Source organism: Giraffa tippelskirchi, chromosome 9 (genome assembly GCF_054371585.1).
Source record: "Giraffa tippelskirchi isolate mGirTip1 chromosome 9, T2T-mGirTip1v1.2.pri, whole genome shotgun sequence".
Taxonomy (NCBI): Eukaryota; Metazoa; Chordata; class Mammalia; order Artiodactyla; family Giraffidae; genus Giraffa; species Giraffa tippelskirchi.
In genome coordinates, this window is record NC_137283.1 from 2,911,576 (window position 1) to 2,928,891 (window position 17,316).

At 43.0% G+C, this 17,316-nt stretch overlaps 1 protein-coding gene across 7 annotated transcripts in view; it reads left to right on the forward strand.

The window, feature by feature from the left end:
• The window catches only part of ZCWPW2 (zinc finger CW-type and PWWP domain containing 2), a 134,037-nt gene extending 127,266 nt beyond the window's left edge, over positions 1 to 6,771 (forward strand). For 6 of the 7 annotated variants that reach the window (XM_081526961.1, XM_081526962.1, XM_081526959.1 and 3 more), the window contains 2 exons: positions 2,874 to 2,998; positions 6,149 to 6,771. In XM_081526961.1, coding sequence (XP_081383087.1) covers positions 2,874 to 2,998; positions 6,149 to 6,310 — 287 coding nt within the window. In that variant the 3' untranslated portion in view covers positions 6,311 to 6,771. The remainder of the gene's footprint in view (positions 1 to 2,873; positions 2,999 to 6,148) is intronic. The other variant, XM_081526963.1, reaches the window with a different exon arrangement.
• Positions 6,772 to 17,316: the final 10,545 nt, after the last annotated feature.

Consider the following 17,316-nt stretch of genomic DNA (forward strand, 5'->3'; position numbering starts at 1 on the left):
TCCCCTGGAGGAGGGCACAGCAACCCACTCCAGTGTTCTTGCCTGGAGGATTTCATGAACAGAGGAGCCTGGCAGGCTATACAGTCCACGGGGTCGCAAAGAGTTGGACATGACTGAGCGACTTTCACACACAATTTAGAAATACAAAGATGTTTGTGTGCCATTTTTCCTTCACAGCAGAGCTCAAAATTCATCTTCTCAACAGTGCATTAAATGTCACTATCAATTTCAATAGACTCAGAATGTAAAATTGGAAAACACAACGTCCGTGAGTGGGACTGGGGAATCAATGTGGAGATAGTCACGCTCTTGTTGTTAAGTGAAAAGTTACTAAGTAAGAAATCTGTCACAAAGAGAGGTGACTCTCAACAGAACTGCTTCCATGAAAATGGACTTTCCTGTAGCAAGTTCTAATTCAGAAGCCATGGTGTTGCATTCATATTTTCTAATCATCTTCAGGTGATTCTTATGCCCCAGATTTGGAATACTGTTGTTCTAGAATGTGATAGTTCATACTCGGTGTTCTTAGGCATTAGCAGTTACCACAGAACGCAGACCTATATGCTTACAATTCACATGTAAATCACGGTTTTTTGTTTGTGTTGTTTCTGAACAAAGGAACTGATTCTAAGGTGTAGAATGGCTTATCAGAAAACTACTTTCCAACTATTTTGAGAGTTTTCCCCAGAGGAAACCTGAGCCTGGCTGGGTGGAGGTGATGACAGGAAGGCTCGCTGGTCCGTGGCTCTTCTCTCAGGCCCTAGACCCTTGGAAGGCACGCAATAAACATGTGTCAGTTGAATAAAAGAAATGGTAATAAAAATGGATTCTTTTGAACGGGAACGTTTCGCATTAATAATCTGTTTATTAACCTTATAACATGCCTAATTTATAAGGATACCTGTGTGTGTAAACTCACACACACACAAATGGATGGATGTGTATATCACATACACAAATTAAAATGAATGTTATTGCTGGGAACACTTTGCTTCCGTGGTCACTGATAGTATTTTAGCTCTGGAGGGTGTGTCCTGCTTGGGTTTCCATGAGCTTCCAGCCGCTCTGCATCCCCGATGTCGTTTTTGGTGCCCTGCCGACGAGTCGTGGGTGATAGGGGTGTATGTCAGATTTGTAGAACCAGAGTGGAAGACCACGGGGCGTGTGTCTTTCTCGCTGAGTCGTGCTGCCCTTGGAAGACGTCTCAGGGCCCCATCTGTCTGCTGTGCAGGCGCAGGCCTCTAGTCTCCTCCCTTGATCTTTACTTCAGAAAGATTCGATGTCAATTGAAAATGTTTGTTTTATTTAAATAGGGAACTCAGTTGATATTGTTAACCAGCAATTGGGTCTATAGAGTTATAATAGGTATTTGTATCTTTGTTGGGAATATTATCTTATATCAACAAGTTCAATGAATTACTAGATATTTTGCTTACTTACATATTTCTGTCACAGTAGCAGAAAAATCGCACAGCCTTTATAAGTGTGTGAATTTTTTTAATTAGATTAGGCAGGTAAGATGCATTGATATTTTGATTAAGAATAGACTAGGGCTTCCCTGGCAGCTCAAATGGTAAAGCATCTGGCTGTAATGCAGGAGAACTGGATTCGATCTCCTGGAGAAGGGAATGGCTACCCACTCCAGTATTCATGCCTGGAGAATTCCATGGACCGAGGAGCCTCGCGAGCTACAGTCCATGGGGTCACAAAGAGTCGGACATGACTGAGCAACTAACACTTTCACTTTACATTTTCAGCCTGGGTTTAGCCTGGACACTTAATTACATGGCTTTCCCTTTTAAACAGTAGTTTTAATTGTTTATTGCAGGGATTAACAAATTGTGGCTCACGATTATCAGTTGCTGCTTGTTTTTGTAAATAAAGTTGTATTGGGACACAGCCACTCTCATTTGGTTGATGGTGGTGTGGTGGTAAAGAATCCGCCTACCAATATAGGAGGCACAGGAGACACAGGTTCAATCCCTGGGTTGGGAATTTTCCCTGAAGGAGGAAATGGCAATCCACTCCAGTAGCCTTCCCTGGAAAATCCCATGGATAGAAGAGCGTGGCGGGCTACAGGCTATAGGGTTGCAAAGAGTTGGAAATGACTGAGCATGCACTCACATATGGTTTGCTTTCCAACAGCAGAGTTGAGTACTTGTGATGGAGACCATCTGGCCCACAAAGCCTGAAATATTTACTTTCTTGTCCTTCACAGAAAAAAAGTTGCTGACCCTGGTCTATAAGTAACAATTTAATTTGGTGCCCTTGGCTTCTTATTTTAAAAATACACGTGTACACCCATGGCTGATTCATGTGAATGTATGGCAAAAACCACTACAATATTGTAAAATAATTAGCCTCCAATTTAAATAAATAAATTAATTTTAAATAAATAAATAAAAATTAAAAAAATAAAAATACAAACTTCTAGTTTCGGGGATACTTATAGTCTATATATAGCAAGAATGTCACTTACATTTGTCAAGGAATAATTATAAAAAATTCACCTGGAAATCCACAATAATTTTGCATCAAGCAGAGGCTATAACTGAAAGTTATACAAAATACTTCTTATCTGATTCAGTTCAGTTCAGTCGCTCAGTCATGTCCAATTCTTTGAGACCCCATGGACTGCAGCACACCAGGCTTCCCTGTCCATCACCAACTCCTGGAGCTTGCTCAAACTCATGTCCATTGAGTCGGTGACGCCATCCAACCATCTCATCCTCTGTCGTTCCCTTCTCCTCCTGCTTCATAACATTTAGAAAATGTCCTCTTTGAGGGTGGTTAAGATTATGAATTAGAATTAATTAAGGTGTAGTTTTTTGTGTTTTTTTTTTTTTTTTACTATATTGACAACGTTTCTTTAGTTGTCTCTGAGTCAGAATTTTTACTAAAAGAGCTGGAGCAAATGCTGGAGCAAGCCCTGGAGCACACAACCACCCGCAAGGAGTCTGAAGAGGAACACGGAGAGGAAGCGAACACAGGAGGAAAGGTAGGACCCATAATGACCGTCAGGCCTAAAGAGAACCTCAGATCCTTACATGGCAGAAATGGTTCCCGGATATGCATTTCCACTATACGGGAAATTCCTTTCACTTCTGAAATTTGAGCCCTTGGTTATCATGAGATGAACAAGAAACTAGTAGCCTGTGGAGAAATCAGGATGCATCTATCAGTCTTTGAAAAAAAATACACTTGAGCCAAGGAGCTGTTTTATTTTGGGTCTTTGGGGCTGGAATGAAGAGGGATAGTGAGACTCACTGATGCCAAGGAGGTACTGATCTTTGCATTCAGGAGAAGCACCAGGACAAGAGGCCCCTCTGGAAACCTGCCCTGCCTGGTCATGCACAGGGCTGACCTCCATGGGGCATTTTTCGCCAGATTCTATTTCACCATTCTTAACTGGATTGTCTTTTTTTTTTTTTTTCTTTTGGCCAGCCATGTCGGGCTGAGAAACGCCGTGTGTGCTTACTGTATTCAATACTTATCAATGACAGCAGACATTTAAAGTTGGTTGACACATTGCTCAGCACAACAGCAAGCCCAGGTCATTAACACAGAGCAGCGGGGTCGCAGGTGTGAAAGAAGTCAGCCATGAGGCAGACGCTTACACAAGGTGGCCCAGCTGTTCCCTGTGAGGTCCGGAGGGGAATGGCAGTGAGGAGCCCTGCATCCTTCCGGGTTCATTCCTTTCCTTATTCCCTTGTTTGGCTATCCACTGTGCCCGGAGTCAGGAAGCAGTGGATGGGAGACGGGCTCAGGATACTGTCCTTGCGTCCCCTTCCTGGTCCAGGCAGTGAGGACTTAGGACTGGGCAAGGTCGCCTGTCACTTGCCTCAGAAAATTGTTAAATGAGGCAAACCAGAAAAAGTGCTTTGCAGAGTAATTGACTCCTAGAACTGGCTATTGTTACAGATGAGAATTGGCAGTGGCAGCCTCTGGAGAGAATAGGAGCTAAGAATTCCTCACCTGGTCTCTGTTACCACATCCTCTCTTTGCAAAACTACCCATCCCCAAGTCTTCTGTTCTGAGATGCAGAAAAGGTGGATTTGTAAATGAACAAGATTGTTCATCCACTTTGGCTGATTTCATTCAGAACTTCAGCAAGAACAAAGATGATTCTTAAACACTTCCTTGGTTAAGTTACAAATCATGAAAATACACAAAATTTGCAGTTGAGATCAAACTGTAAAGGAAAATAAAATTTAAATAAATAAAATTATTGGTAAAAACACTGAGTTGAAAAACATAATTGTTTTCTTGGTCAGCGATCTCCACTTGTTCTTGAATCGCCGTGGATTGCGGATACTATTTCTCTGATTAGAGTCCCTTTAAAAAAAAAAAATCTTGTTCCCTCTGTAGATCTTACCCCTCGTAGAACAAGAGCTATAGATTGGTGACATTTATTGTATACATGTAGTTAATATATAAATTATTCTTTTCTGGCAAATGTGTATTTTGTTTGAGCACCATATGGTTTTGTGCAGTGTTTTTTTTCAGTCTTAGCAGTTTGTCTATTCAAAAATACAGGCAGGTTGATTTTTATAGAAATGTCCTGGAGCTTTTACAGCCACAAAATTGGCTTCTATTTTGCCATTATAACTAGTAACTTGATAGAACAGAAAATTACTGCTGATTTTTATGTCTTAAGGTAAAATACATAGTTTTAATACATCACCAGGCAGGAGCTTGCTCTTTGTTTTAGACTCTTGTAATGTTTTATGCTTTCAAAAGGCATTTAGGAATTATAAAAATTAACTGTTTTAACTTGCTGGCAGGCAGGTGAGTGCTGCCTGCTGACTGGTTCCTAAGCCTCTCTCCACACAGAGCTTTAGAAGCCTGGAATTCATGCCAGGTTGGGGTACTTACGGCCTTGTTCACTTTTAAATGAGGAGAATAGCAATGAGACCAGCTGTCAGAGCTAGAGCAATTTCCAGCTTAAAGGTAAAGAAATGATCACCTAAGGGATTTCTTTTCTCCTTTCTTTCTTCCTTCCTTTTTTTTTTTGTGTGTGTGTTATAGGAAAAATTAATATGGCTTTCAAAGGTAATACTGTTTAACACTGAAGATGTGTTTTGTTTTTATAAAGTGGTTAAGTGTTTGTTAAAGACAATGGTCTTTCATAAGCTAACACACCAGAAGGAGATACCTGATAATTTTGAAGTTCTGAGCATGTTTATTCTCTGGGCAGATATTGTTTGAGCTCTTTTCAAAGTTGTGAATATGGTGTTTTCATCATGCATTTCATGTGTGAGGTTTCAAGTTGATTACTCTCAAGCACTTATACCAATGAACTGAGAATAGCAACATGAACAAAAGCATACACACATGGGTAATCAAAATCCATTTTTGTTTGTCATTGAAGTACTCTGAGATTGTTTTCCTCAGTAGACTCACCTTTCTAATTATGTTCTTAGCTAACATTAACACTGGTTGACATGCCCTGACTTGGAAAAAAATGGAAGGGAATTAATTTCAGACTGTTATAAAATCTGCCTAAATAATTCACAAACTAGATAATCCATATACAAATAAGACAGAGTTTACTGAATACCTCTTTGTATTAAAAGGTACATTTTTGATACATGAAAGTAGAAAGTACTTGTATAAACTGCATGAGTTTTGTTTTTGTTTTTTTTTCACATTGTGTGGGAAGTTACCTTTGCCTTTAATGAAACTTGAAGTTGTAAATTTCGTGTGTGCGTGTGTATGTTTGCCTTGTTTTTACCTGTGTCCTTTCCAACCAAACCAGCGCACACACTTACTATTCATAAGGAATGCAGGTGCTTATGAGAAGATGGTCATCATAAGTGTGACTAAATTTTCACTTGTATTCTCCATAATGGTCAGTTTTAAAATAAAAAAATATAGAAAACTTGCAGAATTTTAATTTTAATGATCACATTTTTCCAATTCAAAAAATTAAAGCTAAAAATGTATGATGTTGAGGAGTAGAGATAGGACTAAATATTCAGTTACTTTTACACTGATACTGTACATTATATTTTATGTGGGGATCATTATTTGATCAGCAGCATAACAGAGCACCTTGTTAAGGAGTTACTGACGATTTTATGTTTTGTTCACATAATTAAGCCTGGTCTTCAAGTAAATTTGATGACTTCTGTGGTTGTTTTTACAGTTACCTAAATGTGGCCCTGAAGTTCCTGCAGACAGCTCTCTTGAAAACCACTGTGAAGAGGACTGTCTTATAATTGATGGGCGAAGGTTAAAAGCTGGAGAATGTATTGAAAATATAACTAAGAAGTTTAAAGAAATAGATGCTTTGATGTCTGAATTTTAAGGCATTATAGATATTTTCAAAAGTTAATTATAAAAACATTTACATCTTTACATTTTCCCAAAGTTAAAACTTAAAAATGCTTTGTGAAACATTTTACCAAAGTTGTTATTTATAATAAGTTTCTACTTCATATTTTGAGAATATCCATTATTTTGAGAGATAATCAGATGGTATTTAAGTTGATGTTGTAATTTGAGAATCTGAGAACCCTGATTTTTTTTGTAGATATTTGTAGATTTTTTCTTGTTTGCCTTAATTTTAAAATAGTTTATGAAACTTACTTCACAAATACATGCTTTATAATGATTTAATTTAGACCCTTTGTTCAAGTGTTAAAATGACTGCCAATGCTATTATAATTCTTACAAATCATTCAGATCTAATATTCTTAGAGAATGTATATTTGTAGTAGAAACAAGCTACTGCAAAATAAAAGGAAATAATAAAACATGATTATGTAATAGAATTGGAGCTTTTCTTAAAAACAAAAATGTTAATTGCCTTATTATTTTGGAAACAATTGTTTCAACCACAGTTGGCAAACTGACTGTTTAGTAGAGTCTGTGAAGGGTCTTTGGAAGATCAGAATCCTGGACCCTTCCCCGCTGAATCAGAATCTCTGGAGGTAAGGATGGGAAATGTAATTTAAAATATAGAGATAGGTTAAACCTATTAACTGTAGAAAAATATAAACAATATCGGAAAGGAAAAGGTACGTCCTGCAATACCACTCTCCTAACACCCCCTGGGAGCCCCGTTCCTTAGGGGTCCCTGTGAACGATCTGGTGGCTGTCCTTCTCCATCGGGTCCTTTGCTCGTCAGATTGCGTGTGTGCACAACCACCCCCAACTCTACACTCTAGCTTTGGCTCCTTCTCTATACCCCCCGCTCTCCCTGGGGGCAGGGGTGGGAGAAAGGGCATTCCACTCACTTGAAAACCTGGAAACAAAGACCAAAGCTCGAGGAGAGAGGAAGAGGGAGCATCCAGGGCTTGCTGGTGATTGAAGTGGCTGGGGTGGCGTGCGATGGGGGAAGGTGAGCATCAGAGCTGAGCCGGGCTTCTCTCCATCAATAGAGTGAGATTGCTTGAAAGGAAAGGTAATTATCTACAGAAAGTGCAGGAAACAGTCTGAAGACGTGGAAAATATGCAGCTTATAATGGTAACTGTCATTGGCTCAGAGCTTTTCTCTTCTGACCACCCTGCCATGCTTCTCCAATACAGAAATCTGTAGTGTCTATAGCCTTGGCCTTACTGGCTCTGCAGTGGCAGGTGATGGGCCACAGATAGTTAATCCATCCACTGTAGACCTAGGTGCTGTCATAAACTTTGTAAATCAGTCTAGTTTTTGTAGAAAGAATTGGCAGTTCACTCTTTCCAGAGGAAACTTGCATTCAGGTACCTGAGGTGACCTATGTAAGTGTCCCTGGTAGACCATTCTGCCATCTACTACCTCTATCAAATAGCCAGTAATCCACATCTCCATCATATATTGGGGCTGACAGATGGGAGACTTCTGGTCCAGATACTCCCAGACCAGCAGAATTTGCACCTGCGGCCTTCCAAGGAACAGAGGCAAGATTTTGAAAATTCTCAAAATAATGAAGTCCCGCTCTGTCATTTCTTTCTGTTGGGTCCCAACAGGAGACACAGTACAATTTAAGAATTCTCATATTTCTTTAGGGCTGAACCAATTCTTGATGCCTCTCCGTAGAGTTCTAGAAGAGTTGGTCAGTACAGATAAACTTGATCTTAAGGTCCAAGAGGGACATTTGCCCAAGTGGGCAAATCTGAATCTTAGGATTTTTCCACCTTGTGATTTGTTGCATGGTAAAAACACTCAGTGGTGAGCAACATAATCAAAGAGAAAAGTTTTGAAAAAATGAGTTGTTTGCTTTTAAATTCATATAGCAAGTTACTACAAGGAAGAGACATGGTCAAAACGAAAACCAAACAAAACAGTAGGAGAAAACCAAATACTGTATACTGACGCATACATGTGGGATCTGAAAAACTGATTTACACCTTATTTACAAGGCAGAGATAGAGACACAGACAGAGAGAACAAACATAGGGAAAACAAGGGGACATGAACGGGGAGATTGGGTTTGACATTATACACTGTTGATACTAGTAATACGTGTAAAGCAGATCACTAAGGAGAACCTGCTATACGGCACAGGAGACCCTATTCACTGCTCTAAAACGGGGTACATATGTGTACGTATGGCTGATTCCCTTTGCTGCACAGCATAAACTAACACAACATTGTAAGTAACTATACCCCAATTTAAAAAAAAACAATTTGCAAGCAGCCCAGAAGTTGCTACTTAGAAAATAAAACTGTTATCTTTGGCCAATCAAGGCAGGAAAAGATTTTTAAATTAAGATATAGCCTGGGTAGAAAGGTTAAATCCAGGAAATGGTTGTTGAATTGTATAGCAGGAGAGAACAAAGACCAAATTCAGGTGACTTGCAGGAAAACACGGCTTCAGGGCAAAGACCCAAACAGGGGTGTGGCTGTAACACTGCAAAACAGGACAGAAGGACTTTTAGTAGATCTTCCAGTTGGACAGAGGCCTGGGTCCACTGCCACAGGATGTACTCAAAGTGCTAGTAATTCAACCTGGAGAGAAGTGTGTCTTGAAAAAAAAAATGTGATTTTCACACATGGGATGAACTGCAATCGAATACATAGAAAATCCACTAAGTTGCAGTGAAAGTGACACTATCAAAGTCCTACCAGCCTGGACTAAGAGAAACTGAAATGTTTGAGAGGCAAAAAAGACCTCTGAGCCCCCAATTTTCTTCAGGTGGGAAGCAAGCTGGGAAAACTTAGCTACCCAAACAGGTGTACGTTTCAACGTCCTCTTAGGAAGCAACAAGAAACATGAAGACAAGGTGTCTCAGAAGACAGAGCACGGACTGGGGGTCTCACCGCGCCCCCTGACCCCACTGTTCTTCCCCTTCCTTGAAACAGAACCAAGAACTAAGAATCAAGAACTAAGAATCAAGAAACACTTCCTGTAATGGCGTATACAGGAAAACAATCTAAAAGGAGTGGATATATGTATAACTGATTGCTTTTCCTGTGCACCTGAAACTAATATAGCATTGTAAATCAACTATATTTCAATAAAAAATATATATGTATATAAAAATTTAAAAAGCCACTTCCTACTTCCATGGCAGGGAAATTGGTCTACTTTGCCTAGAAGGATTTCGGATTTGCTGAAGACCAAGTTTCTGCTCTTTGAATGGCAGTGGCTATTGCGGTTATCTGTCCCCATTGCACTGTTGCTTGTTGCACGGGTGTGGGAGGGGGTGGCCAGTAACTTGTGCTTTTAGTTCCCAGACCCAGATCACATCTGTACCGTGTGTTCTTCATGGAGTCCTAAATGTTGCGCCTGACACCACGACTAGGTGAGACTTCTGCGTGCCCTTGGATGGAGGTGGGGACGTTTTTCACATTGGAGGGGTATCAATAATGTGGCCATGGAGGTAGGCAGAAGTTGACTGGATCAATGGCCCAATTCTTTGTGTCTTCTTGCATCATGGCCTCGTTACTTCCCTGCCTTGTGACACTGAGCTCGGCCTTTTGCTTTTGCTCCAAGAAATAGGGCTGAAGGGACGGTGCCAGTTTTTATCAAGGCCTTTTGAAGCTTGGCATCTTTCTTCTTTTCCTCTTGTGCTTCTGCCATTACTCTGAGAGGAACAGGTCCCTGTAAGCCCTCTGGGAGGGGAGAGACCAAAGTGAGGACTCAGACCCAAAGATCTGCAGAAAGGAGCAAAGCTGCCCCAGGGGACCTTGAGAGCCATGGGATAAAGGGTTACTGCTTTTGGCCACTGAATTTGGGGTGGTTTACCACACAGCGTTATTGTGGCCGTAGTTCTCTGACACACTCGGCTTCTTGGTCCCAGCAACAATCTCACAGACCAGCTGTGGTGTCTGCCTCCCAACTCTATGGGCAGCATTTTCTCCTTAGGCTGGAACTACTGTCAACATAGTCCTGCCTCCTGGGTGGACCCCGAATGCTGGCCTGAGGCCTCCTGCCTGTGACCTTCCAGCTACGCCTGGACCTGGCCCAGACTGACCCCTCAACTGGTAGGGCTCAGCCTGCCCCTGCACTGCCCACAGTGCTTGTTGTAGCCACACGTTCCGGGAAACAAACTCACTCAGAAGGACAATGGAGATAGTGGAGTGCAATTTATTATACCATGGGCCCAAGGCAGAGTCTCCTCTTAGCCGAGGACCCTGGCCAGTTTTTGTAAAAACCTTATATACCCTAAGTGTACGTGCCCAAACCCACCGCCCCAAATTCCCTGAAACTAGTCTGAACAAAGGAAAAGAGATATGTCAGGTGAGTGTATGCTCCTCGGTTCTGCCTTGTCACAACAAAGATTTGGAGTGACGGACATTAAAGCCCTTGGCACGTCACAGCTCTCGGGTCTTGGACAGACCGTGTCACAGCTCTCAGGTCTCGAACGGACCATGTTATAGCTCTTAGACAAAGTAGTGTTACAGCTCCGTGTTACAGCTCTATTTTATTTAGAAAATACCAGAAAAATCCATCCTCGAGGCACGAGGGCATATTGACCCAAAGACGCGAAGAGAAGAGCGCCCCAGCACGTGGGAGAGAAAGAGGGAGAGAGAACGCTTTGGCTTCTCTTTTTTATGTGTTTTTTTTCCTCCCCCTGAGCCTGCCCTGTGTAAATTGGGTTAGCCAGGAGTGTTGTTTGTTTTACCTGAGGTCCTCACTCTGGTCCTCAGACCTCCCTTTGTTCTATTTTCAAGGGCTTTTCCCTTCCTTATCTTTTAGCCACTGCCATTCTGGACTCCTGTTTCTTATTCTAACTACCTAACAGATACAATCAAAGTTAACCCATGATTCGTATGCTGTAAGCCTAGGTAGTTAACAGTGGACAGTTATCAGTAGGCCTGTGATCATACCCTAGTAAGCATAATAGAATTTATGATTCTATTCGGTTACACAGATAATTAGGGTATTCTTTTAGGCTATGGAGAGTCTACGTACGAGCCCTGGGGCTCTTCCATCTGGAGGGTCTGGTTTTCCAGTTGGTATGTCTTTTCCATAGATACTGGGCATATAGCTCAAAGTCCACAGTCCGGCCCAAGATGGAGTCCTGCTTTCAAGATGGAGCCTGTTCTGTCTGTTTCCTCCTTCATACTGAGTTGTATTGGTTTATTAAAGAGGCAGCATAAATATATAGATATTATCAATAAATAGGATACGACCACCACCAACATATCACTAAGGGCTATAAGAGGGAGTCACTTATTCCGTGTGAGTAGTTTTAGACGCAACAATAATCCCATAGACTGGAGATATGCCCATAATGTTGCAATGTCTCATTTGACAAACATCTGTGTGCTTTTTCCTCCCCCTTGCTGTTGCCCGTGTCTTCCCTGACTTTGGCATTGTGTCACAGGGTTGTGAGTAGCAAAATCTGTTTGGGTCCAGATTTTACCTACTAACTTGTCTAAGTCATATAGCCAGTAAGTGGAAAGGGCAGAACTTGAGTACATTTCTCTCTGGTTCCAGATCCCTTCCCCTAAATTACTGTCTATATTATTTAATAGCCTGGTTATTAGCTGGGTAGTCGAATGATCATCTAGTGTCCTCTTATGTAAAAAGGGGTGGAACTTTCTAAAGCAAAACACTATTGTGAGGAATAAGTGAAAAATTTTATGTTAAAGTGCTCTGTAAATCAACTTTATCTTCTCTTCTTCTGAAGGAAACCAAGTATGTGTTTAAGGACACTGCAGTTATAATTATTGAGATTAAATATAACTATACATTTGAAATGATCACTTGTCTTGGTTTTGAATTACTCCATCTGCTAGTCATCAATATCACATTTCCTTGTTTCTCTATTTTAAATTAATCTTTAGCAGCACCGCAATCTTCTCTCTGATGGGTATGTGAACAGCCGCGTCCGTCTTTTAAGAGACATCTTAACTGTTGAACTTTAGCAATGGGTTTAAATCACCTTGCCTTCCTCACAGACATTCAGTTGAAGAAAGAAAAGAGGTGAGGTGGATCTTAATACTGATGGGTAGTGGCAGGATTCTGTGTGACCTTGGATGCGTTCATGCCTTTCACACAGAGCCCATGTGTGTTTTATCACATTCCAGCAAGGTGGAATTTGGACCCTGCCTCCAAACTCCTTTTGAAAGCCAGGAGGCTAACCAAAGTATTTGATCAGAATTAGTCTGTTTTAGCAGTGACACTTGCTTATTGTGACAGGCAATTAACATACATACGTTTAAATTTTGTAAAACAACCCTCTTGCAATTTGCAAAGGAAAAGGAGCCAGCAGGAGAGAAATGTGTGGCTGCGCCCCTCCAGTCTGGAGCTTTCCACCTAGGGATAGGGAAGTGGAAACAAATAGAGGGGGTCCTTGGAGCAGAAAGTACATGGAAAACTGAACATCTCAAAGCAGAACGGAGTTCTCTTCTCAGATAGCTATAAAACCCCTTCACGTAACTGCTTCCGTCTTCCGTGTGTTCCTGAGAAGCTGTACCTCACTGACTCTGAGGTCAGCAGACAGCTTTGGACCTGGGCTGTCAGTAGCTGTTTATGGAGGGAGTTTAGCCAAAACTAGGCTGCCCTCTTACAAAAAGTGGTAAGTTTTAGTCGCTCAGTCGTGTCTGACTCCTTGCGACCCCATGGAGTGTCCATGGGATTTTCTCTGTCCATGGGATTTCCCAGGCAAGAATACTGGAGTGGGTTGCCATTTCCTTCTCCAGGGGATCTTTCCGACCCAGGGATCAAACCCAGGTCTCCCGCATTGCAGGCAGATTCCTACCATCTGGGAAGCCCTTGTACCCCATTATAGTTCGTATTGAATTGCAGAGAAGACCAGTGTCAGTGACACCTGATACTTACACCCACTGGGTCTTGTCCTGAGGGCACTCAGTGCTCCCACCACACAACTGGCTCAGACTCTAGGGGCTCCAGAAGACTACCATGTCCTCTCTCACTTCATGCCCAGCTGCCTCCCTGCACCCCATAACCCCCTGTTCCTGCATAACCTCTGCTGCCTCACTTCCCACTGTGGTTGAAGCTGAGATGGGGGAGGCACAGGAGCGGAGGCTGGCAGGGGGACCTGTATCTTGCACAGTGGTTCTAAGTGAGCCGGTGAGCTCTTGGAGCCCTTCACCCGGGGAGCAAGGCTGTGCTTCTCCACGGTGGGGGCTGCCCACACCCTCCTTCCCCCCTTGCCCATGGACTCCCAGGCCTGTCCAGCAGCCGCTGCTGTTGGCTGTACCAGAGTTGGAGGACACCTGGTCTCTGCAAGCCTGACCTTGTCCTGGTGAAGGAGGGCTAGACGGTGAAGGCACATAGTGCCTGACGGTGCAGGTAATATGGAAATCGAGCTCCAGTTTTATGAGGTGGAACATGTTAAGGCGGAGACTTGAAAGCAAAGGAGGGTGCGATTAATTCTGCCTGCAGGAACAGCCTCCTGGAGAGGTTTCATCCATTCCTCCATTCAGTGCCACGGGCGTTGGTAATACACTAGAACACGTGACCCACTTGCTGGTGCTGGTGCTGCGGACAAGTTGCCTCAGCCTCTCTGAGCCTCAGTGTCTTTACCTGAAAACTGGGATTCACAATCATGCTAATGATACTAGTAGTAATGATGCGGATCTCCTAGGTTGTAAAACAGGAGAAGATGAGCTAAGACCGGCAGAGAACCCAACAAAGTATCTGGCTTGTTGCGTATTATCTAACGATCATTTTTACAGTCTGCTTGGGGAGCGAATCCTAGGAAGTGAAGCCCAATTCGGAAAGTAGAAGGGGGAGAGCTGGAGAGAATGAGGGCCACAGAAAAGGAGAAAAGAGAAGGAGCAGAGAGCTGAGAAAAGCAGGTACAGCAGATACTTAATCTGAGTGAGCAGAGTGCAGGGGCGGAGGGGAGAATCCTGGGAGTTAAGGCTGGCCAGGCAGGCTGGCGTCTGCCCGAGGCTGCCTTTGTCTGTCACACCAAGGGCAGCACTTTGTTCTACAGGACAACCAGGCTTGGCAACACCCCCAGCATCTCCAGGATGAACACACAAGGGTGCTGGGTGCTGGGTAGGCTTGGGATGTAGACCATTCTGTGATGTGCAGGCATCAGAGGCAGGAAGGGACCCATGGGCGGACATCACTGCACCAGCCTGTGCCCCGTGTCTGAGCATCTCCATGCCCCAACGTTCACTCAGGTTGTCAGCTTCCAAAGTGAGCACCTTGGGACTGGCAGCAGGTGGCCTGGGACTGGAAGATTCCATGTCTCCACTACCTTTTGTTAAACTCTGGGCTGCCTGGGAATGATGCAGCCCAGCCGTGGAGTATTCAGGGGCAATGTGTCTCTGGCTGTCAGAAAGGTTACAGGCAGATACAGTCCATTTATCCTCCATGAAAACTTAAGATTGTTTGGTCCCCAACTGTAGTGTGTGTTCCAGGAGGGGGATGGTGTGTGTCCTTGGTGACCCTCCCGGACCATGGCACAATGCCTTGCCGAAGTTAGAACATTGGTTCCATTTTTATACTGATGTTAAACTTTCTGCCAACCTAGCCTACTCAGAAGTATTTTCTGGCACGTTCTATACTACACCTTTGGTTTGAACCTGAACTGGTTGTTGATTTTTCTTCCAACTCCCCTCACGCTCTCCCAGTTACCTATGGCTACATGAACTCAAGCAGCCAATGACCTCGAAATGCCAGGAGCAGACTGCAAAGCACGTGGCTAAGTGAGGAAACCCGCAAGGCTAGGGGCTTGGCTGCTTCCCACTGGTGTCACTGCTGGCAGAGGTTGGCAGGTCTGCCTGTGCCAGACTGCTGATCTCTCTGGGCTCACTCAGGATTGGGGGACTGGCTGACCCTCAGGGGAGCTCGGGCAATCTTGGGGGGAAGTTGGGTATCTCAGCTCTGCTTCGTGCACCAACTTTCATTTGCCAGTGGGCATGGGCTCATGGAGACAGCAGAGGGGCGAGAGCAACAGTAAGTTGGTCATGCCAGAGCTTCCAAACCTCTGTGTGCACCGCGCCTGCTAACATCCTGCTGGCCAACCAAGTCACGCACAGACCCAGAGCCAGTCAGTGAGTCCAGGGAGGATGCATCAGCTACAGGGGCTCGTGGACAAAGGAGAAAATCTCAGTAAGAAAATGCAAATCAGGAATTCCCTGACAGTCCAGTGGTTAGGACTCTGCACTTCCACTGCCATGGCCCCTGGGCAGGGTACTAAGATGCCGCAAGCCTCACGGCATGGGCAACAAAAAAAGGAAAAGCAAATGTAGATTATCGACAATCCTACCAATTACAGCTAAATAATTGCTGACACCTAAAAAATCCTTCCAAGCTCATTTCCAAGTAAGTATGTACTTTTAAAAGCACATATGTGATATCGATCACATAATTGTTTCCATTGCTCTTTTATGCTTTTTATGTACTTAGGTATTTACATGCACACAATGAAATGCTTTCTTGATGGGCATTGAATTTGTTTCCATTTTCACAAATATAAATCATTCTGCCATGAACATCCTTATCCTTCCATCTTTGGGTCCTTTCACATTTTTATACTTCCTGGAATAAGAATTATTAAATCAGAGCGTCTGCATCGTCATCATGCTCTTATGTCTGTACCTGACTCCACCAGAGGTGTGTGAGAGCCTTTTGCTGTGCTGGGGTTTGGTTTTCTTTCTTTTTTTTTTTCATGTTTTTAAATTTACTTATTTTTGAACCTTCAATCCTGTAACTGTTTGGGGTTTGGTTTCTGCTTGAATTTTATATTACTTGTAACAGTGCATCTCTGTTACATCTTTGGGTTCATCTCTATCTTAAAGAACATTGACCAAATGACTGTGAGATGGTAGTTTCTCCCTAATTCCTTAGTGAGTGAGGAAAATTAGCATTAATCTGGGCCTGAAAGTGAAATAAGAATAACAATTCAAGCAATAGGCAGGGAGAAGAGAAAACATTAAAAGAAAGAATCAGTGGTCACTTGATTTAGATGCTAAATGTCCTTTTGGTCAGTCATTGCTGTGACAAATACCAGTGGAGAATTGTTGGTCTGGAACATGGTTCGATGGCTAAAAAATTTAACCCATAAAAACAGGTTGATTTCCCACGTGGGCAGGGCAAGGGAAGTAGAGGTGCTCTAGAGAATAGGGTCAGTTGCTACTGATTGCTTCTGTTAAGGCAGACTTGTGGCTCCCCTTCACATTTTGTAATCATGCTTGGTCATTTTTTTTTATGTCGATTACTCAGCTGATTATTTCCAAAATCCACCTTTCTTCTGTTAAACTGAAATTGCTTATAATGAGAGGAGAGGAAGATGACTATTTTATTCACGTGAATATGAAACAGAACAGGACCCTATGGTCCTTCCCCGCCATGTCCTCAGCCTACCTTTTGTCTGTGGAGAAACTTTAGCCAAAGAATAAGTTTAATCAGAGAAGCGAGAAAATGCAGAAACAAAGGAAAACAGTCTAAAAAGATTAAATAATAAAAATTTAGTCATTCAGGCAAGGACTTTTAGTTCTTTCTCAAGGACTATAGATAATTTTCTGAGCCATATCCTGGGAGCTGTCTTACAGATACTGAAACCCTCGCCAGGTGGAAGAAGTTAACTAGAGGATGACCAGGCTGTAGCCATGATGTAAGCTGCCACAGTTCTGAGAAATGGCCTCAAAAGAAATGGAACAAATTGAGCCTGGAACTAAAGATGAACTGTACTTAACACAGTTAAGGTAACACTGGTCAGACGGCTAACGCATTTCCAGATGGCTGTCAGAGCTGACTGTGCCGTTTCTGCATGTAGCTTGCCCCCTCACCCTATAAAACCTCTTGCCCACTGATTGATAGCAGGGAGTGGGCCTTTGGACGGGAGTCTCCCCTCCCACCTAGTTTGCCGGCCTTTGAAATAAAGCAAACTTTCTTTCCCACCAACCCTGCCTCTTTACCGGCGTTCGATATTTTGCCGACACATTTGGGTGTCCAC